Below are 23332 nucleotides of genomic sequence, written 5' to 3' on the forward strand. Positions count from 1 at the left end.
CAAGCCAAGAAAGCCCCATGAACAAAAAGATAGGAAAACATGCTACAGCCCAGAGTATCCAGACAAATCCCGGGAGCCTGGGGTAAAGAGGAGCCCAAAAGATGGAATGGGAGAGCAGAGGCCCAAGGGGGAGGGCAGGGAATTCGTGAGTTATGCCAGGGAGCTTGGACTTAGTCCTGTGGGCTGCGGGAAATTGCCAAAGAGCTTTAAGTGAAGAAGCACTGTGAGAAGAGAATGTTTAGAAAGCTCAGTCTGGCTCTTAAGTAGAGTACAAATTAGAAGAAGGCAAGGCTGGCGGTCAGGGAGTCCCTTAGAAAGTGATCAGGAGAGAATGATGGCTAAGCTAGAGCTGTGACAACAGAGAAGGAGACAGATGGGGTGACTAGGAATGTGAGGCATGGAGAATCTGAGGGAAGAGTCAGGGATGGCCCCTGTAACTGGCCAACTGCCTGGTTGGGCTAGTCATCAGGTGTGAACCCAGGATGAGGAGGCCTTAGGACATCCAGGTGTATGTCCCTTTCAGTAGACTCTTAAGTGTCTTGGCTCACCACAGTATCTCCAGTGCCTACCACAGTTCCTGACACATACAGTAGGTGCTCAGTATACACTTATCCAACGAATTAATAAAATAGGGTATTTGGGGATGACCCGGAGCTTGTCAGTACCGGGTCATGGTGAAGCCCTAGGAGTGGCTGAGGTCTCTCAGGGATAGTATGTAGAAAGAGAAGACTGGTGGGCATAATTTTATCTTATTTGATACCTCCATGACAGATTGAGGGCCTCTTTTATGAATCCCCCTCTCACATTCAGGGGGAACTTGCCCTGGATGCCCATAGCCTGTTGCTGTTCTCATGTGGTCTTTATTATCTACAGCTCTGTGAGGCTCCCATCATCTCCCAGCAACCTGCCTGACTTCTATGCCCAACTGATCCCAGACTTTCTCTACATAAGCTACATCTCCTGGCCATAAATTATAACAAAACTCTGGTCAAGAAATAGGAGACCCAGGTCTGGGACCAACTCTAATGCTACCTGCCTGTGCAACTCAGAGCTCAGTTTCTCCATCTATAGAAAGGACTGATTACTCCTCCCATGTCTCTCTCCTAGAGGATATGGATATGAGAATAGGTCTTTGGACCATCTAGTGCAGGGAGACTAATGGCCAGCATCATCCATTAACTGGCTGGGGGTGCCTGGAGGATGCCACTTTATTATCGTCATGTGCATGTGGCTCTCCAGTCCCATAATATGCATGATTTCAGTGCATCCCCCAGACAAGATGGAGTCTCCCATTCCATAAAATGCCAGCTAAGACACTGAGATGTCGCACGGGAGATAGAGATGGTACCAGGGCCCCACCCAGGTCAGAATTCCAAAGTTCTTGCCCTCTCTCTTAGCACCTCCAAATTCCTTTACCCAGTGAGCACATTTTGAGCACCTACTGTGTGTCAAGTATTATGCTGAACACTTTACCTTCTTTACCTCATTTCATCCTCATAAGCAACTACCCTATGAAGTAAGTGGTATCATCACCATAGTACACAAAGAAACTGAGGCCCAGAGAGAGTAAGTTACTTCTGAGTGGGAGACCAGAGCCTGATTATCTTCCATGGCTGAGAAGCATGGGGTTTCGAGGTGAACTTTATCCACAGTGACAGGTTTCTTATTTTTTCTGGGAAGGAGAGAGTACCAAGCCTCCCGTGACCTTCCTGTATTCCACACCTGGTGCCACCCTGCGGGCACAGGGCCTCGCCAACTAACCCTTGTGCTTCTCAGGCCGCCACCAAGCAAGTGATGCTATACTGGCTGCAGCAGCTGCAGATGAAGCGCTGGGAGTTCCACAACAGCCCTCCTGCACCTTCCGCCGCCGCTGATGCTGCCCTGGCTGAGAATGGGCCCGCCCTGCGCCTTGAGCTAGGTACCCAACGGGCTCGCCTCCTACCCGCACATCTAGGGCTCTTGGTGACCAAGCCTTTACTCGCATATTGGGAGTGGTGGAGTGGGGAGTCCTCTGCTAAAGGAGCAGAGAGCCAAGGATGTGACTCAGGATCAGTTAGGGCACTATTATAGCAATAAAGTCAAGAATATGGGCTCTGAGGCCCCTGTTCAAATCCTAATCTTGTATGGCCCTAGGCAAGCTGTGTAACCTTTCTGAGCTTCAGTTTCCTTCTCTGTAAAATGAGGCCAATAAATTATACCTATTTCTTAGGATTATAGTGGGGATTAAATTAATCCATATACCTTAAGTGTTTGGAACAATGCCTGCACATTGTCAGAGCTCAATAAATGTCAGCTACTATTATGACTGCTATGGGAAGGTCTCAAGAAAGGAAACTTTTAGAGTTGCTTTGAGGAAAGTTAGTTTTTATTGCTGCTTCTTATACAGATGCTTTTGTACTGTAAGTTAGGTAGACCATTGATTGTATCCCTGGTATTCCCATAAGGCAGAATTCTTTACCCCCACATGGTCCACAAATAAAGCTTCTTGATCCCAAATCCTGGAACATCCCAGCATGGAGGAGTCCTGGAGATTACACCCTCTCACCCCCATGCTGCAACCAGGAATAGGATTGATAGTTTTTAGAATCAGGAAAGACCACCCAAGGCTGCTCCTGAAAGAGCATAAAGAATGAGGTCCCAGCACAAAGCTGCAGTGTGTCCAAGATGGCTCATCCTCAATTAACAGAGAAGTCAATGGCTGAGGGCAGGACTTGTCAGGTGCATCCTAGACTTCTCAAACTGAGCTTATCTGCCCTTGACCCTTCTCCTCCAGTTTCCCTTCCTTCCATAAATTCCTCCGCTTACTCAGTTGTTCCAGTAACTGGGAGCTGCCCAGTCCCTTCCTGGGTCTCACTTAGCTAGTCCAGTCAGTCACCAGTGCTGGCCACGTCTCCCTCTGGCCTAAACATCAGACCTGGGACCTCCTCACTGTGGTTGCCTAGGGTCAGGCCTCAGGTCTTAGCTGGACAATCCCAGCAGCCTACTCTCCGGCGTCTCTATGTCCCAGCCTGCTACCTCAGACCGTCCTCCTCACTGCAGCCAGAGTAAACTTCATCAAATGCAAACCTGAGCCCCACCCTGCTTCCACAGCCACCCACCTGTTCCAGTCCCAGTCCCAGCTTCTCAGCAGCACACTCAGGCCTGTCCTTCCCGCTCTCACCTCTGCCTGCTTCCCCGGTACCCACCTTGGGCTTTACACTTCAGCAGCACCAGAGATGTCTCTGCTCTCTTCTCTGCCTGGTAAATTCCTGCTTGTTCCCGATGGCCAGGCTTTAGTGTCCCCTCCTCCTCTTGCCAGCTTCCTCTTGGAAGCCATCTGGAACTTTGCCAACTAGACTCTATATTAGCCCTCAACACTTCTTAGGATTCTCGAGACCTGTCACATTGTGTTCTAATTACAATGTCCTTGTCAGTCTCTGCCCACTAGCCCTCAAAGGGCCATGTCTTTGTCACCTGTGACCCTGGTACCTGGTGCCCTCCCTGGCACATTGGATATTTGTTGAATGACTGTGTGAACGAATACATTGAATTTCATAATTAAACGAGGAAAGGAATGTAAAGCCCTTAGCATAATGTCAGACACATAATAAGCCCTCAGTATTTGGTAGCTGTCCTAATAGTATTGTTATTAGATGTATACGTGTATGCTATTACTATTGTAATAACTATTCCTTTGTATTGTTAATAACAATCACCAGTAACTTCTTTGGAGAAATTTCTGGATGTTTTATGCTTATAAGGGCTTTCTTTGGGGAAGGGTTTGTTTGTCTTCTGCATTTCTACTTCACCACCCCACCTGCCAGAGAGCCAAAGAACCCTGACTGTGTGGAAGACTGCAGCCTGAGTTGACTCAACTGCCAGAGCAGCCTCAGATTAGAAACGGGAAACCCTCTCTGACTTAAGGTTGGAAAAACCAGGTTATCAGAAGAGTAGCTTTAGAATCCCACAGGTTCTTCTACTGTGCTGAACCTTTCCAAGTTCTTGAATTTTGTGGTTCTGATTCAGCACATTCCAGGGCCTCTTCTGGGCCAGCCCCTGCCGTGGGCATGAGGGCATGAGAATGATTGCCATGATGACCAGGGTGCCAGTCTCCCCGGAAGGATGCTGGAGGAGATGCAGGAAGCAGGGATGTGGGCTACTCTTCTGAAGCCATATGTATCCTACAGCAAGCCCTCACCCTCCCAGACCCAGGACCCCCACGAAACCTTCCCCAGCCCACCCAGAAAGACATTTCTGGAGTCTCGAGCAAGCTGGCAGGCCCTAGATTGGCTGTCTGGGGCAGGCTGCCCCACCTCACCAGTCTCTGCCCTTCCGAAGAGGAAGCAGGGGCCTGCTGCCAGGGCAGTGAAAACCTGTTGCCTCACATCTGATTTTGAGACATCTTGTGAAAAATGTCTCATGATTGCCCTCGAGCATCTGCAAGCATTTTCTCTTCAGCTTTTAAGCCTTTATGCCTTTATTTTATACTTTACTTAAAATTGGTCCCCACAGAACCAAGAAAGATCAAAGGGAGGCCAATAGATTGATAATAACACGTTGCCAAAGTAGGACACATTTTCAAAGGACTTTTCTGAATGTATATCATAAAAATAAGCATACCATTTGCTGGCACTTTTAACACTTTACATGCATCATTTATCTAAACCTCACAACAATCTTATGAGGTAGTTAGTATTATTCCCATTTTACAGAAGAGGAAACTGAGGCTCAAAGAGGCCAAGGGACCTGTGTAAGGTCATACAGCAAGAAAATGTCAGTGCCGAAATTCGAACCCTCGCCTGCAAACTCGCACCCCACTCCTGAAGCTGACGAAGAAACTGGCCATGTGTCCAGGGCTCTCCAGGGAAGCAGTGACCTGCTGGCCCAGGCCCTTTTTATTAGATGATGACTTCTTTCTACTGGTAATGGGACAGCCTCTAGGGCTCAGGCAAAAGGAGAATTACAAGTAAATGCTGTTAAAAATTTTTTGTGTGATCACCTCACTGAGGGCATTTCCGCAGGCTGGAGAAGGGCCCAGAGGGCCCAGACCAGAGCCCGGGGTCAATTCTGTTTCCCACAGGAAGCACAGCCTTCACAGTAGATCATCATCGTGTGCCACCCATCCTTTGGACCCCTTAGGATTGGGAGCTTGTACCTTCCTGGGCAACCCCCTCCCTTCTTGGAACTGTCTGCTTCTCAGAAATAAGGAAAACCGAGGAACTCTTGAGTCCCTGGTTCTGCTAGCAGCTGTGTGACCTTGGCCACAAAATTCACTATCTCTGAACTGCTGTTTTCTCACTAATGAAACCAACCAGTGATGCCATATACCCCCAAGACTTAGTTCTTTGTGTCCTGAGAGTAGATCTAGAGCCACAGGTAGAAGTTACAGGAAAACAGATATTGGCTGTTAGGGAAGTACTTGCCAAGACATTAAAATCTTAGACAGATAGTAATTTTTTTGTTTGTTTGTTCTGAATGAGGTAGAATAAAGGTCCTTAAAGCATCGATATGTAAGAAAACCTTAATTATTTTGAATCAGCTCAAAGTCTGGATTAAAGACTACTTTGAAACATATGAGTCCATGGTATGGGGCTTTGTGGTTTTCTCAACATTTTTTTATACTTTAATTCTAAAGGAGACAGGGTAGAGAGTGTCCTTCCAGTTTTAAAAATGTGGAACCTGAGGTTGAAAGAGAATAAGCGATCCCCAGCGAGGTCACAGCACCCTCCCAGGGAAGCATGCCTTGGCCTCAGGTCTTCCAACGACACAGCTGTAGCCCTTTCTAGTCAGCCAGGTTCCTTGGGCTCCTGCCGAAACCCCTAGGGCAGGAATCACCAAGACCGGTACTGGTCCGTGGCCTGTTAGGAACTGGGCCGCACAGCAGGAGGTGAGCGGCAGGCAAGCAAAGCTTCATCGGTATTTGCAGCCGCTCCCCAGTGCTAGCATCACCGCCTCAGCTCCACCTCAGATCATCAGTCATTGGATTCTCATAGGAGCAGTGGTCCCTGGTGCCAGAAAGGTTGGGGACCGCTGCCCTAGAGGACTCTATAGTTCCAACCAAATGAGATCCCCTTTTAGCCACTCCCCTCTCCTTTGTCTTTTCCAGCCCCTTCTCCTCTGGTTCCCTCCTGGCATCCTCAGGTCTGGCTTTGGAACCCTTTGCTGCTGCCTGTACATACACACGCAGCAGGATCTCCTTTCATTCTTCTGTAGGTCCAAATCATCTCCAGCCTTCCAGGCCCAGCTCCACTGCCCTTACTCCAGAAAGTCTTCCCTGACTTGAGTTGGAAGGAATCCGTCTCCACCTCTCAGAACTCACTACTCTTTGTCTGGCCTGCCTTCCAGCTTCCACCAACTTGGTTTTCCTATAGTGTGCATTTCTTCCCTGCTCTTGAAGCTACGCCTTTGATTATCTCACTTTCTCTAGTCCCACCTGGAAACCTTAGGTGGGCACCCAAACTGGCGAGAAAGCGAATTGAAGAGAGAAACTCAAAAGAATGACTTGGAATGGCCAAGTACTAGCCAGCCTGCTAGATCTGAAAGAGCCTATTAGGAAGCAACAACTGTATTATTTGCATAGTTTTATTGCAAAGTTTATTTTCCAGTAGATTGAACAACTCCTCCTGGCCCCACCCATTGCATTTAATGGTTTTGCACCTACCCCCTTTTTGCAGATGTAATGCAAAAGTAAATTTCCTATGCCCCTATATTTTTCACCCTCTCGGTAAGAGGGCTCCCAATGAAAGGTATCTATCTGCTGCCCTGTAGGTCTCAAGGGCTCCCTGATCAAGGTCATACCCTCCCCTAAATGGCCATAGTTCTCTTCCACTTTTTGTAACATTCAAAACTCCTTCCAAATATTTCACCTCCTCTCTCATATACCTAAGTGATATTTCCTTAGCCTTGAAACCTTTCTCGACATTAAACATTTTGAAACACTCACTGTATAAGAATCATTGTTTAAGCAGAACATTTTGGAAACAGTAAAGTAGAAGAAGTAGCCATAATTCTATTGCCTAGAAACGGCCAGCTTTTTTATTTAAATGCATTTCAGATCATATAATAATACAATATGCCCTACTTTGCTTTTTGCAACTCAGTATTGTAACCCTAAAATTTCCCTGTATTATAAAATCTTTTTTATTAACATCTACTTTTGATGACTATATATTATTTTTCTGCTTATAAAAGTAACCCATGTTTACTATAGAAAATTTGGGGAAAAACAGTAAACTATAATGAGAATAGCCTGTTGACTTCTAATCCCATCACGTACTTCTGACCACTGTTGAGATTGCAGAATGTATTTCTTTGAGACTTTTTCTATACAATTGAGATTCCTCAAATTTTTTTTTCTGGCTTTTTCCACTTAATATTATATCCCATGCCCACTTCCCATGTTCTTAATCATTCTTCATTAGTATCATTTTAATTTGGTTGAGTAAAATTCCATTGTCTGAAGGCATCAAGATTTATTTAACCTTTTCACAGACCTTTATGTTATTTACAGTTCGAGGCTAAACAGTGTCCAGGATGAACCTCTTGGTTCATAAAGCTTTCTCTACATTTCAGACAACTTCTGCAGTTCTGTATATTTTTAAGGGGTTTCCATGGAGGCTGTTCCAGCAAAATGCATTGTTTTACCGGCTGCAGAACATTCAGTAAACTGCCTACCTCTTTGGCTGCTGTTAACCCACAAGGAAGTTTGCTCACACAGCTCACTGACTCCCGCCTACTCCCAGTTAGAGCTGAGCCCATACACCCACCTGCCTAGTCTTTCCAAGTGCAGTGACCTGGGTGGGTGATTTCCCTTTTGTTGTTGTTTTTGTTCCCCAGAGCAAGAGGAGGCAGAGCTGGAGGAGTTCCTGTGCCCAGTGAAAACACCCACTGGGCTTGTAGGCGTGGCAGCTGCCTTGCAGCCAGCCCCTGCCATGCCCTTGGCCCTTCAGAATATTTCCCTCAAGCACCTGGGAACTGAAATACAGTAAGTGCCAGTAGGGCTGAGAGGCTGGCCAAGCTGCAAGCAGCCCCTTCTTGAGAGTTTACAGTGATCTAATGTGGTTTCCCTGCAGGAAAGTGGGCCTGGGGAGGGGCTAGGGGCTTTATTTTCAATTCATCATGTCACTACTTTAAAATATTACATTTGTTGTTCTGCTGTTTGTGGCCTTCATCAGGCATGAATCTGGCTTAATCTTGGTGAGACTACCCTGAACACAGATGGCTGGACTTCTCAGTAGTGTGTGTTCTTTGTAGGAAATTAGAAATATCTAGAAAGGTATACAGTTAAATTACCCATAATCCTATCACCTAGGCAAGCATTCTTGGTATTTGGTATATCTCTTTCCACCAGATTTTCTCTACAGGTGCATGCATAATTGAGATCATACAGAAGGTAAGGTGGTGATGGCTTCACAAATGGCTACATATGTCAATTACATCAAATTATTCACTTTTAACACGTGTAACTTATTGTCCATCGATCATATCTCAGCTACTTTTTCATTTAATAATGTATTATATATACAATTTTCCATTGGCAGTCTTTTTTTAAAAATAATTTATAAGAAGACAACAATGTGGTTTGGGGCTTTGGAGCCAAACTGCCTGGATTTATATCCCAGCTCCACCAGGTCACAGGCTGTACTGCCCTGGACAAATTGGTTTATTTCTCCATGTTTCACTTAAATTGTTAGTAAATGTAAAATATAGCAGTGCTTGCTTTACAAGATTAATGCAGGGGTTAAATGGGTTAATGCATGCAAACTACTTTAGAATGTTCTTGGTCATGGGTAAGCACTTGATAAATATTATCTGGAGCTACTATTATTGCTCTTATTGAAGGAAGTTTCTTTGAATTCAAACTGTACCCAAGACTGATCCTATCTTAATGCTTATTTTCTGTGTAGACTTCAGACAAACTGGAATCTCTTAAAAAGCAGAATAGATTGTTCACTGGACTTAGATCAGAGACCCCTGGCTCAGTGTGACTCAGGCATGGCATTTCCCTCTGTTGGCTTCAGTGTTTGAATTTGAATTTACTTAGGTAACTCATAGGGTAATGATGCTCTTCCCAGGACAGAAGCAGGTTTTAGGGAAGAGACGGTGTGTCCTTTGGGGCGTATTGGCTGGAGGTCAAACTACCCAATAGGCATTTAATGGAGAGGCCTGGAACTCAGGAGAGAGATCTGAGCTGAGAAACTTGGGAGGTATGGGGCATGGTCAGGCCCCTCAGTATGAGTAGTCAAGGAGGGTCCCATCCCAGGGATCTTCCCCCAGGAGGAGCTGGAGGGAACTGCAAGCACTGGGAACCTCCTAGGAGGGAGAAGAGGCCTGAGAAGTCCAGCCATCTGTGTTCAGGGTAGTCTCACCAAGATTAAGCCAGATTCATGCCTGATGAAGGCCACAAACAGCAGAAGTGGAACAGAGAATATGCAGAGACTAAGAAAGGAAGGAAGTTGCAGAAGATCAGTCAACTAGTTACCTCCCCCCGACACTTGCAATAATCCACAGAAAATGCAAGGCAACACTGTAAGTGTCCTGGACTGCCGAGGGCCCTGGTAAGACCAGAGTTACCCTTGCCTCCTGCACTCCCTTGTCCTGCTGGTCTCGGTGCTTACAGTTGCGTCTGTCATGAGCCCAGGTCATACTCTAGGGCAGAGAGCCCCCAAAACTTTCAATTCTCGAGTTGTCTGGACAACCCTGTGAAGTTGTGTCATAACAGTTAAGTTCTCAGGCTATGGAATTAAGGGTCCAAATCTGATGCTCAGTCCCACTGCTTACCAGCTCTGTGGCTTTGTTAACTTATCCTTTCTAAACCTCAGTTTTCCTCTTGTGTACAATGGAGGTGATAATAGTACTTACTCATTGGGCTGTTGTGAAGATGAAATACATTGAATGCATGTGTTTGAGGATTAACCGAGTTGAATTATTAGTGTTTAGCTTAGAGCCTAGCCCATGAAAGGGTCCAGTCATTGTTGTACGTAGGTTCATTATCCCCATTGCAGATGAGAAAACCTAGGCTTAGAGAGGATAAATGGCTTGCCCAAGGTTTTCCCTCTAGAACAAGTCTTTATGACCACTACCTTCATGCTGACAAGGCCTTTTAGACCTAGAGCTATACTATACAAAAAAAATGATCTATGAACTGCTCCAAGGCAAGTCAATAAATTTATGAAATGGAGATGTCATCTGGCTGGGGAGTGGCCACCGGGGCTGTGTCCATAGTGAGTGAGCTCCCTTTATGGCCCTGATGTTGGGGTTTCTGTGCCCTCCCACACCCCAAGAATGACTGCTTATAAGCTCCTGGAAATGTTAGGGAGGCTGAAGTTCCTGGGCAAGAGGAAGTGTGGACAGTAATAATGGTCACAGTTCCTCTGACTATAGAGATGCTCAGTAGTAACTAGTGCTCCTCATCATTCTTTTTAATATGACCACCACCATTTTATTTTTGGATGGGGAAAGAAAGAACTAGGAAGGGGAAGTGACTAAGGAATCAGGGGCTTCTTATAGAAGGACTTTAAGAATAACACAGCAAAAGAGTCATAGACTAAATGTCGATATCACATCTTGGGAGTGCTGAGTTCTGATTTCTTCTCCTTTATTAATTTAACTGGTTAATTTTTCCCTTCATCAGTCATCTGTATTTTAATGGAGAATAAAACTATACAAAAAAAACTGGATTTTCTTTTAAAGATAAGCTTTAGATCAAACGATGGTTCTTTGAAAAAAAAAATTCAACAAAATTGCCAAACCTTTAGCTAGACAGATCAAGAAAAAGCATGAGATTCAATTACTAAAGTTAAGAACAAAAGAGGGAATAATACTACCAACCTTACAGAAATAATAAGGACTATAAGGGAATACTATGAACAATTATTTGCTAACAAATTAGATAACTAAGATGAAATGGACAAATTTCTAGGAAGACACAAATTACTGAAACTGACTCAGGAAGAAATAGAGAATTTGAATAGACCTATAACATGTAAAGAGTTTGAATTCGTAATCAAAAAACTACCCACAAAAACAAACAAACAAACAAACAAAAAACCTAGGACCAGATAACTTCACTGGTGACTTCTATCAAACATTTAAAGGAGGATTAATACCAATTCTTCACAAACATCCTCCAAAAAGGAAGAGGAGGGAACACTTCTCAAAGTCATTCTATAAGGCCAATATTACCCTGATACAAAACCAAAGATATCAAAACTTTTTTGAACACCTAGAGCCTTACCTAGAATTTTGTTGTGTTAATTTTGCCAGGAGGCATGTTTTTTTCTAACTCACCTCTTCACAGAGAGTATGGATCTTCAGGAGTCCCAGCTTTATATAAAATTTCAATTTCAACTCCATACTCTGTATGGGTCCAAAACTTTGTTTTCCCTCCCTTGCAACTAAGGCTCTAAGTGGTAGCAACAGTTAACCCCTATAACAACAACAAAAAAAGTAACTGTGTAGTGATGGATATTAACTAGATTTATTATGGTGATCATTTCACAATATATACATACGTTGACTAAATGTTATATACCTGAAATGAGTATAATGTTATATGTCAGTTATATCTGAATGTGAAAAAAAATAAACAAACAGTTGATTCGTGGACAACTCATACCCTAGTCAACTCTCACAACAGTAATGCTGCAGACAAACACTTCAGAATTCACTATCATGTGGTAAGCATTTATTTTGACACATTGGGCTCAGCTGATAAAAGCTAGGCTCACCAGATTTTGACTCTAAGCCATTGGTAAGATCTAGGTCTACTCCACATATTTCTCATCTCCCGTAGACTAGCAGCTACCTAAGGCATGTTCTTGAAAAGGGCAAACCCTACATGCCAGCACATTTGAAACCTATGTTTACATTGCTTCTGCTAATGTCCTTTTGGCTGAAGCAAGTCACTTGGCTGTGCCCAACGTCAGGAGAAGGAAGGGGAGGTACTCGGTTCTTGCCGAGGTGGAAGGGAAGGAGTGAACACTGGCATACCTCATGTCGTTGCACTTTGCAGATACTGCATTTTTTACAAATTAAAGTTTTGTGGCAACCCTGCACTGAGCAAGTATATTGGCACCAGTTTTCCAACAGGCTCGGCAGTTTTTAGTAATAAGGTATTTTTTAATTAAGATACGTACATTGCATTTTTAGATATAGTGCTATTGCATACTTAATAGACTACAGTATAGTGTAAACATAACTTTTATATGCACTAGGAAACCAAAACATTCATATGACTTGCTTTATTTTGGTGGTCTGGAACCGAAGCCACAGTGTCTCTGAGGTATGGCTGTATTTGTCAAACAATAATCTAATCTACATGTTCATCTTCTTCTCTACTTCCCACCTGAGTTTCACGTCTTTTTTCATGTTCAGTCCCTAGAGATTTCCTTTCCTTTCCTGGGGATTAGCTAAATATTTGTGAAATATGTTTTGTATGTATCTAGTTGTTTTGGAATAAGAGTATCTTAGAGTAATTTCTCCCCCAATTGCTGAAAGTATGCATCACACATCAGGATGACATAGTAGAGCTAGGATTCCTTCACAGATCTACACTTTTACTTTCTCTGCTTTTTTTCCACCACACTATTGCTGCCCTTTAATAAATGACCTCCTAGTACAGCATTTTCCAGCCGTCGACCATGACCACAGTAATAACTCAGTACACATATACATATTTCACAAACTATTAACACTCTCTAAGTCAGGTTCATTCTCATGTCTTCCATTCTGTCTTTTAAATGACGGCCACGACACTGAACTGATTTTACAGTCTACTAATGGTTCGCAACCTATAGTTTGAAAAACATTGACTCACTAAACTCCTTTAAACATTTTCTCTTTTCCTTGTTATTAACTTTGGAATATGTCTACTTTTATATCTTTGCAAAGGGAAAATAACCTCAACTGAACTGTCTTTTCATCTGACTCATCTGATGAATTTCTCTGTGGTTCCTGGTCCTAGGCCAACCTTTTGTGCTACCTAGTTCCTTCCTGAAAACCGAACATATATCAGTGATTCTGAGCACATGTAGCCTAGTGCCAGATACCAACAGGCAGGTTAGTGCCTAGTTCATGAAGAAATGACATCATTATTCAGCCTGGACAAGTACTTGGTCACAGGTTGGCCTATTTATGAAGTGCAGTGAAGGCTTTAGAGGGAACAGATTAGAGCAGGGAAAGAAAGCTCTGTTCTAGGCATTCACAGTACTTCAATGAACAAAACAGACAAACTTTCCTGCCCTCATGGAACTTATACCCCAGCAGCAGGGTTGGGGGCAGGGGAGTCAAGCTTGTATTGTTCGTAAGCAATATTGTGTGTGGAAGGTGATAAGTATGATGAAAAAAATGAGAAGGGGGAGGAGGATCAGAGGTGGCTGGGGGCCATGTTTCATGCCAAGTGCCTGGAGTCTGGCAGACATCAGGGCATGACTGTGGGTGGGGACGTGGCCTGAGCTCTCGCAGTGGCAGCGAGGAGGGCAGAGGGCCATAATGGCAGGGCTGTCAGCCTCACGCATCTCTGTTTTCCCTCAGAAACACGATGTACAACATCCGAGGCAACAAGCAGTCCCAAGGAACAGGCCACAGACCTCCAGGGGAAGATTCTCCACTGATCGGGGAGCCTCAGAGGGAGGAACAGTCCTCGCCTCCTGACCCCAGCACCCCAGGTGAGCCTCTGCCCAGGTCTGAGCAGCCTTCAGAGACTGAGTGAGTACCCTTCTCCTCCCTGAACACCAGCATTTGTGCTTTCGTGTGTCAACGATGCAACTCTCCAGGTCACTCCTGGGTTTCTAGGGGTCTAGTAGCAGTGATTCTTTTTTATTATTTTTATTGTAGTAAAATATACATAACATAAAATGTACACTTTTAACCAGTTTTCACTGTACAGTTCAGTGGCGTTAAGTACATTCACATTTTTCTGCAACCATCACCACCATTCATCTCTAGGACTCTTTTCACTTCCCCAAACTGAAACTCTTCGCAATGATTTTTGAAGTAATAAAGGAAAATCTCACTCACTTTCTTCCTTGTTTTTTTTTTTTTTTAATTTATAAGGATAGGATATAAAAATGCCACCTAGGGTGATTAAAGTCAGATCTACCTGAAGAAGCAAAGCAAATGATCTTTAGGAATCCATCCCAGCTATGAAATAGCACTTTTTTATTTCTTTCACAAAATGTGAATGACCCACGCCATTGGCACTGGTGCCCTTAGAACATACTTTAACTTAGAAGCAGTTGGAAGAAAACTGGCTAAGGCAACATGGCGGGGTCTTCTCATGGCAGAAAAGACCCCTGGGCTGTGTAGAAGTGATGGGGAGAAGCGCCCCTTTGGAGCACTGCCTGGTGGGGACCCCGCAGGTCACAGTGAACAGTCCAGGAGAAGATCAGTCCTGTGCTGAACCAATAATAATAAAACCAGCACTGACGTATAGTAGTCACTTTGTGCCAGGGCTACTCTAAGCACGTTTTGTTTTAGGGGTGGGGGGCTGTTACAACATCGTATTAGAATATTATTCACGTACCATACAATTCACCCCATTTGAAGTCTAGAATTCAAATGGCTTTTATTATATTCAGACTTGTGTAACCATTACCATAATCAATTCAAGAACATTTTTATTATCCAAAAAGAAACCCCGCAAAACCTTAACCATCAGTCGCAATCTCCACCTCCCTCTAGCTCTCAGCAACTACGACCCTACTTTCTCTTTGTATAGATTTATCTATTCTGGATAGTTTATATAAATGGAATCATGCAACATCTGTCCTTTATGACTGGATCTTTCACTAGCAGAACCTTTTCATGTTTTGTCCATGGGCACTGAGCGCTTTACCTGCATTCACCTTTTTAATCCTACAACAGCCTGAGCAAGCAGTACATACTGCTATTTTCTCATTTTATAAATGAGGGGACCAAGGCCAGAAAAGTGGAGTGACTTGCTCACAACCGCACAGTGAGTAACAGAACTAGGATTCTCGCCAAGCGCTCTGGCCCCATACTGCTGCCTGAAGCGTCATTGTCCAAATCAGTGATTTTTAAAACTATGTCTTTATTGCCATGAAACCTTGACACTGTAACCAATCTAATAAACAAAGCAGATAAAAGCTGAGTCGAGTCAGGGGTGAGAGTTTGGGCTCCCTGCAGCACCCCCACCTTCTGGCCCTCCCGGTCAGCCATTGAGGCACTTCCATGAAATCCTAGGGCACTATTCGAAAACCACTATCTCAGGCCTCATTTTCTCCAATCGTAAAATGGGCACAGTAATCCCTACCCTGCCTGCCCTCAGGGCTGGTGAACAGTTAGCAGAGGACAGCAGGGCTATCGGGAGGCATGCACTGCCTCTTTTCTCTTTCCTGCCTCAGAACTCTGCGGGCTACTTTGTTTGTGGTATAGGCAGATTTCTTTTAAGTCTGTAACAAGCTCATTCTGGTCTTTTATCCAACAAGACAAAGGAGTTTCTGGTTCCTGTTAATTACTAGAGCAGTTCTTTATCGGTTTAAAACTGTTTGGTTGGCCTTCAGCCTGGTCCCCGAAAGATGCTAAATCATTGGGCTTGTCCTCCAGGTCCTGCCTATCCTGGGATCCCTTAACACATCCTTATTTTTTAATACCTTAGTCCCAAAAGGATCAGTAAAGTACATATCTGGGGGAAAGTAAATGAGTAATTTGAGTTAAGAAATCTAGATAAGATCTATAGAGTAGCTAAGAGCCAGAAGCAAATGCTTAGATTATTTCCAGGGCCCATAAGACTGAACACATGTTTTCTTGGAAGAAGCAAAGCTTTTTCTGGCACTGAGGAGAATTTCTCCTGCCAGGGCCTCACAACAGACACAATGTGTATGTGCCATGTAAACAAGATTCCCAAGGTCCCTTGACCATGTGTAACCAGGCCATTAAATGTCCCTGAATGTAGGTGGATGGCGGAGCCCTAAAGCAAATGCGGAGGACAGGGCAGTCTCCTAACGTAGCTTGTAATAAGAATCAAGTAAGAGTTTGACTTATTCTTTGTGGCAAGAATATAGAATACAGATATTTCCTGCTTCTATCAATGGACAGATCTGCTTAGAAGGTAGAGGTGGGATCCTGAAATAAGATATAAGACATCCTGCTAGGGCTTATGCCTGAGGGAATAGGCACCTGTCAAACACCAGCAGGGTAGTATGAGATAGCCCATGCAGGTTTGGATCCGAATATAGGGGACAGGCACAATTTAGAGGATGGGCTGAATGACCAAGCCAGCATAGTATAAATAATGTTGGTTTACCCCAGTAGTTCTCCAAGTATGATCCCTGGACAAGCTATGTCACACAGGAACATTTTAGAAATGCAAATTCTCAAGCCCTGTCCCAGGCCTATTAAATCTATATTCAGGGGAGTCACTTCCCACAATCTGCATTTTATCTAGCTCTCCAAGTGCTTCTGCAGCAAGCTCAAGTTCTAGAACTGCCAAGGCCCCTGATCATAATCTTTGTGTTTCTCCTTTTGAGCAGGGAAAGGTCCGTCAGATTCTCCGAAACCTACACCCAAGTCCTCTCTGACTGCCAATCTCATTCAGAAAGCCAAGCGCCAGAACAACACCTTCCCACTTTTTGCCGAAGGACTCACGCGGAACCGAACTCCCCAGGAGAAAGCCTTGGCCTTGGAGCAGCAGGTTCTGATGCTTACCAAGGAGTTAAAATCTCAGAAGGTGAGCTCTGGCCCCAGAGAGGCCCCAGACTCCAGTAGACCCCTCTGGGCATAGGCCATCTCTGGTCCTTCAAAGCCAACCTGGGATGGTTGGAAATGCTGTGCTGTTGATTACTTAGAGACATGATGTTACTCAAACTAGGTGACAGAAAGCTGCCATGAGCAGGATCTCCGGGCATCTACTTTAATAATTGTCTCTCATACCCCTCCTGGAGAGCTAGGCATGTCTGACCCCTCACCCGAAGAGGGACAGTACCTGGAGGAGGAGGGTGATCTGGACCACTGAAGTAACTGGGGGATCTTTGATCTCTGTATGATTGTCATAGAACAGAGAGAGCAAGCAATGCTTTGTGGTTCTGGGGCCAACGGGACAGTGACAGGAAGGAAAATTTACACATAAGAGAGAAGTTAATTATAGCAGTTAAAAAAAAAAGTCTACAGCCATGCTACCCCGAACAAGCCCGGTCCCGTCTGATCTCGGAAGTTAAGCAGGGTCGGGCCTGGTTAGTACTTGGATGGGAGACCACCTAGTAAAACCACCAGGTGCTGTAGGCATTAAAAAAAAGAAAAAAGAAAAAAAAGAGCTACATGGTCATTGTAGAAAACAGATCACAGACATACACATACATTAAAATCATTACAAATTCTGCACCCCAGACTGAAAATCGTGTCTCCATCCAGGGGCAACCTCATGAGAGTCACATGGGAAGTGAGGGGGGCTGCGGCACTGGGTAGCAGGCTCTCTTTAGCACAATAAAAGTGATTAGGTTAGCACAGTCCTTATGGGACATCCCAAGAGTGGTGCTTGGTGGTGCTCCAGGGTGGCCCAACTGAGGGCCCAGGTTCCTATTCCTCTGAGAGGAAGGCCTGAACTTTCGTGTTTGAGCTTGGCTGCCCTGAGTCTTTCCCTGCTTTGTTTCCTTGGCTCTTGCTCCGGGGAGGTAGGGAGTATTCCGTATTTTCTTCTGAATATTCTCCCCCTTATACTTTTCTTTTTTTCCCTTTCTGTTCTGTTTTTAGAGAAGACAGTCCAGAAAAATGCTCTTCCTACCTAGTTTTGCTCCTCTTCTGCGTTTCTTGCTCCCAAGCAGAAAAAGGGGGAAATACTAAAGACTTCATTTCTGGCAGGTCAGGAGTTACATTTAATGAAGCAGTTGGTAATTAGAGTTCTCAAAGGAGGAAGCTCATTCATTCATATGTTCTCAATTAATTTATTGAGGGCCTGTAGTATTCTAGGTGCTGGGGAACGAACAGTGGGAAAAGTCACAGGTGTTTACATTTCATGGTGGAGCTAGGCATTAAGCAAGTCAGTACCCAAATATATTATGGCAGCATAAGAAGTCCCCTCTGACACCACTTAGCAGCCCAGCTATCTCTATTTTTCTCCCTAAATCTTCATGTTCCTGTCATAAGGCTGCCAGACTCTCCTTAGAGCTGAGGGCCATTAGGTAAGTGATAGCATCTGCCTGATCCCTGGACCAGTACAGCCGAAGTTCCAAACCTGAATCTGGACAGGAAAAGAAATCTGGACTGTAAATACCACCTCTTCTTTCACTATATCATCCCCTTTCTAGAAAGAAAGGTGAAGAGGGCTGCAGCACTGGGCAGCAGGCAGGCTCTCTTCAGCACAATAAAAATGATTTAAGTTAGAAAGAAAGGGAATCATAGAGTGAAAGGAGAGGTGATATTTACATTGACTTGGCCTGTCCTAAGGCATTGTCAAATGAAGTAGAGAGGCCCCAGGAGACAGAGATTTCATTTAGATTTGCCCCCTGATAGCTGTGCAGCCCTAGAGGATGCACCATACTTCAATACTTGAAGGCAAGGTCTTGGAGAATAGTGAGGGTCCCCAGGCTGTTGACACTATCCTACAGTCAGAGTGAAAAACGTCAGGAAGAAGCAGTTCAAGCGTTAAAGGATCTGGACTCTTACTAATTCACTTTCCAGAAAATCTCAACCCTGTCCCAGAACAGATACTCAGGAGCACAAGTCCTGCGGTTTAACTTTTGACTCATGATTCGAGTGGATTTACCTGCTCTCCAACCCATCTCATAAATGCACTTCAGTCTAGTGGATAATTAAAAGCACAGGCCTTTAAATAAGATGGTACAGGCCCCAATCTGGCCCTGAGCCAAGTTTCTTAACCTCTGTAAACCTTAGTTTCTCCTCTGTAGATCGAGTTATAACCATGTTTCCTGGAAAGGCCTGTTCCCAGTCATAAAGCCTAGTGCCTGCCCTAGCAGCTGCCCAGCAGATACAGGCTTTGATGATCTGGGCTGTTATCAGCATTCTCTGCCCTCCCAGATTCCTTTCTGCCTTAGAAGGGATGACGTATCCCACTGAGGGGCTCTGAGAAGAACCCTCCTGAGGAGTTCTGGGAAACAGATATGAGCCCATGAGGGTCTCAAGGAAATGTGCTTGTGCGGCTTAGCAGTGGCGGGCGGAGGTCAGGTCTTCATTCCACATTAGGAAGGGGGAGCTTCAGCCCTACCAACTCTGTGGTTTCACCTCCAGCCCAGATACCAAAACCAAAGAGGACAAGTAGAAAAGGATACCAACTCTTGGCTCAGGGGTAGGACAGAGGAGACTAGCACAACCTTGTGATGCCCAGCAGGGCACTTCGGAGAGCAGCTCCTCCATCTGACCCTCTGAGTCCAGTTCCTCAGCGGGGGAAACAGCCTCCTGGACGTCCCTGGACCACGTCTGCAGAATACCCTCTCATGTCTCTTCAGTGGGAAGGCACCATCTTTCTGCTTGAGGCTACAGGAGGATGTGGGAACTGGGGGTCTCGTTTTGGCTCAGCCAGCCAGGTGGCCATTGCCAGCAGCTTTAGTGATCCTTTAAGAATTTGTATCTCAGACTCCGACGAATGCTGTGGAGGGCCCTGGTCTTTTTCTCCAGATTCAGAACTCACACCACAGCCCTGTTGCCTCCTGCATGACCTCAGGGTACGGCCCAGTATCATGCACCAACATTGTAAATGCTCTTTGGAAAAAAACAGAATATACTCTCTGTGCCTCCCTGGTGTCATATTAAACCACAAGGCGACTTTGATACCCATGAAACCAGTATCTGTAGCAGTGCTGGCCCCACAGGAGATTTGGACTCCGGGAGATGGCAACAGATGGCTACTTGGCTGGGTGACTCAGGCTCTCAGGGTTGACAGAATTGCACCCAGCCTGAAGGCCGTCTGCTCCAGCAGATGGAAAGCTGTTGTTTGGGGTGATGTTCACCATCTGTCAGCTGCCAAAATGAGGAACCAGCCCCTCCGAGGCCCTGTCTGGTACCCTTTGGGCCTACTTAGCTCACTCAGGATTACTTGGTAAAGATATGTGATTTGTTTAGGAAACTCAGTAGGGCAAGGTGCAGCCTCTTGCTTCCCTAGATCCCCAGCCAGAGACTTTGGGGTACAGACTTTAGAGTGCTCTCCATGTGAAGTGGCTTTGTTTATATTGTATCATTTTTTATAGGACGAGCAGCTTCGAAATGGTCCCTTTTGTTTTTAATATTTCTATATGGTGTATATGTGCATTTTTGTGACTGGCTTATTTCGCTTACCATAATGTCCCTAAGGTTCATCCATATTGTATCATGTGACAGAATTTCCCTCCTTTTTAAGGCCGAATCATACTCTTCTGTGTGTGCATGTGCATACACACCACACTTTATCTGTTCACTGTCATTAGAAACAGACACTTGGGTTGTTTCCACCTCTTGGGTATTGTGAATAATGCTGCTAAGAACATGGGTTATTTCCATTTTTGAAGAAATTCAAAGAGGCATTTCAGTACAAAATCTATTAACTACGCACTATGGAGCAGTGAGAAGTGAGGGATCCTGGATTAGGAGTTGGGAGCACTCTTATTATGACGTGTCTTCTCACTCATGGGGTCCACCAGGTCCCTTTAGTCCTCTCCCTTCTCCTTTCTTTGGCTTCGGTCTCCCCATGTGACAGCAAGTTGACCGGCCAGGTGGTCTCCCAGGGCCCGCCAGCCTCCAGGTTTTTTGAACCTGTGATCCATTACCATTCCTCATTGTATGCTTCCTACTCCAGCTCCATCCCTGTCCCTGGTTCCTTTGTCCCTGTCTCATTCTGTTTTAGGGATTCAGGGGTAGGAGGAGAGCCTCCTGGGCTGGTGTCTTGGTCTTAGATTTTGAGAGCTAGATGTGGGAAGGGAGAGACAACGGGATATAATGAAATGGGCTTCCAAGAAGATCCTCCCAGAGTTGGGAGAAGGATACCCATCTGACTCTGAGCCTCAGGCGAGTCTGAACAGGGGTGGTGGTTGGTTATTTCACAGGGAGGTTATTTCACAGATTACCAAGGTGATCTCCTAATCTCAGCTGAACCAGAAAATGAGGTAGGCTTCTCAGTTATCCTGGAGCCACAAGAATGTTAATCTCTCTCAGCAGGGCCCTGGGAGGAGATTTCTTCATTCCAGACTTTCTGGTTTGGTGTGCAACCACTCTCCCCACTTCCTGCCACACCCAAGGAATCCCACAGCTCCTCATCTGCTTTCATTCCTCTGAGGCTTTGCTTGAGCTGTAGGCTCAGCTTCCCGGAAAGCCCTCCCAGCCCTCATCTCCCACCTGCCTTTTGGCCCTCCTCTTCCTCAGGGATCAGTTTAAACTGATCTGTTGAAGATAGCGGGTCTTCCCCCACCTCCGCCCTAGGCAGAAGTCAGTGCTCTCTGCTCCAGCCCCCACCCCCACCCTGCCAATATCCTTGCTTCCCTCTTTTGCAGTAAATCACTCCATTATAGTGGTTCACCTTCACTCCCACCAGTCTTTATGCTTTTTGGGGGTGGGAACTATGACCAGTCCCTCTCTGGGCCCCAGCAGCTGGCCCAGTGCCTACCACTGAGTGGCTGTTTGATAAAGGTTGGATGGATGGAAGAGAGAATCAAAGGAAGGACATTCACTAGGACTGAGGGTTCAGAAGATGCATGCTAATTTGGTCTTGTCATTAACTTCTCATATAAAGTCATGATTTGGGGTAGTTCTCCAAAATAACATTGTTTTTAGCAAATACTCCTATCCAGCTGAACCATTTACTTAAATAATTTGGCATGGATACAGTTAATATATCTTCAGGAAACTTTTTTCAGATGAGGCTGTGCCATGCAGCACAGCAAGGGCCTAAAGGCCCTACCTACCAGGTCTGAGGTTCATGTGGGACTGGTGGCTGGGTGGCCTGGCTTCTGATCCTGGCCCTGAATGAATCCACACTCCTGCTTTGGGACAGGTCTGGGACGGTTGAAGGCTGAAAGGCATGGGGAGCCAATCAGACCTTGAGTTTCCTTGTGAATCAAGTGCCTGGCCAAGGAGTAAATTGAGGTCTGTTGCTCTAGTATTTCTTTACACCAGCCCTGCAAAGCATTACTCGGAGGGCTGAGGGTTCAGGCATTAATGGATTAAATGTGTGTGTGGCTTGGCATGAGGATTGCCAGTGTGTTTTCCTCTCTAATGCTGTCTCAGTTCAGTTGATAATGACCGCTTGGATGTTGTTCTCACAACTGTGCACAGCTCTCCCACTCAACTAGGCTTAGCAGGAAGGAGTTTTGCAGTTAATTAGTAATGCCTGCCACGGGAGTGGGAGGGGAGAACAAGGCCATGTGTCCCGTCGCTGCCACCCCTGCTTTCATTACTGACCAAGCACAGGCTTTGTCATCTGGATGATTCAGGATTAAATTTCACTCTACTCTGCTGGGCCTCAGTTTGTTCATCTCTAAAATGGACATGTATTAGGTACAAGCCCAGCTGCTGCAACAAAAAAGCCTCAAAGCACTGTGGCCTAAAACAATTTGGAAATTTATTTCCATGAGAGAATCTAGAGGAAAGTGAGCAGCTCTGAGCTGGTGGGGCAACTCTACTGTTTTCAACATGTAGTTTCTGCTTATGAGCTCAAAGTGGCTGCTCTAGTTCTTGCTTTTCCCAGCAAGAAAGAAGGGAGTTGGACCAGGGAATCATGTGTGTAGTGATTTCAAAGGTATGACCCAGAAGCTGCCCACATCGTTTCTTGTATTCTCCAATCTTCATTTGGCCACACCCAGCTGTGAAGTGTAATCTGTAGCTGGGGGACCACACGCCAGGCTAAACCTCTCTTGAACAGAAAATGAGAAAATGGGGGCTAAGAGGAGATGACCCAGAGGACGATGCTGGCCACCTCTCAGCACTGTTAGAACTGGTGAGAACATAGGCCTCGCCTCTGGCACCTAACAGGCCTTCTCCGAGTTCACAAGGTGCTTCTTTTTGCCCACCCAGGAGCTGGTTAGGATCCTGCACAAGGCACTGGAGGCCGCCCAGCAGGAGAAGAGGGCATCCAGTGCATACCTGGCAGCGGCCGAGGACAAAGACCGGCTGGAGCTGGTACGGCACAAAGTGCGGCAGATCGCGGAGCTGGGCAGGCATGTGGAGGCCCTGGAGCAGGAGCGGGAGAGCCTGACGCAGACGGTGAGCCTGCTGGAGCAGCAGGTGCAAGAGCTGGAGCAGCACGTGCAACTGCTCATGGAGAAGAACCAGGCCAAACAGCAGGTCATCTGTGTGCTGTCTGAGAAGGTCACCCAAGACTTCTTGCATCCCCCTAACCAGCCCCCCAAGCCCTCAGATGCTGCAGACAGGGACTTCCTGAGCCAACAGGAGAAGATGGAGCACCTGAAGGTAG

The 23332-nt window shown here is 45.5% G+C and overlaps 1 protein-coding gene and 1 pseudogene across 4 annotated transcripts in view; both read left to right on the plus strand.

Annotated features, from left to right (window-relative positions):
- The window catches only part of TBC1D2 (TBC1 domain family member 2), a 44875-nt gene that overhangs the window by 2044 nt on the left and 19499 nt on the right, over positions 1-23332 (plus strand). For 2 of the 4 annotated variants that reach the window (XM_016146286.2, XM_016146287.2), the window contains 5 exons: positions 1777-1918; positions 7816-7963; positions 13513-13646; positions 16473-16669; positions 22933-23328. In XM_016146286.2, the coding sequence (XP_016001772.2) occupies positions 1777-1918; positions 7816-7963; positions 13513-13646; positions 16473-16669; positions 22933-23328 (1017 nt within the window). Of the gene's footprint in view, positions 1-1776; positions 1919-7815; positions 7964-13512; positions 13647-16472; positions 16670-22932; positions 23329-23332 lie in introns of those variants that run through there. The other 2 variants (XM_016146289.2, XM_016146290.2) reach the window with 2 other exon arrangements.
- Positions 17102-17223, plus strand: LOC118601343 (annotated as a pseudogene).

The sequence above is a fragment of the Rousettus aegyptiacus genome, unplaced genomic scaffold, assembly GCF_014176215.1.
Source record: "Rousettus aegyptiacus isolate mRouAeg1 unplaced genomic scaffold, mRouAeg1.p scaffold_m13_p_3, whole genome shotgun sequence".
Taxonomy (NCBI): domain Eukaryota; kingdom Metazoa; phylum Chordata; class Mammalia; order Chiroptera; family Pteropodidae; genus Rousettus; species Rousettus aegyptiacus.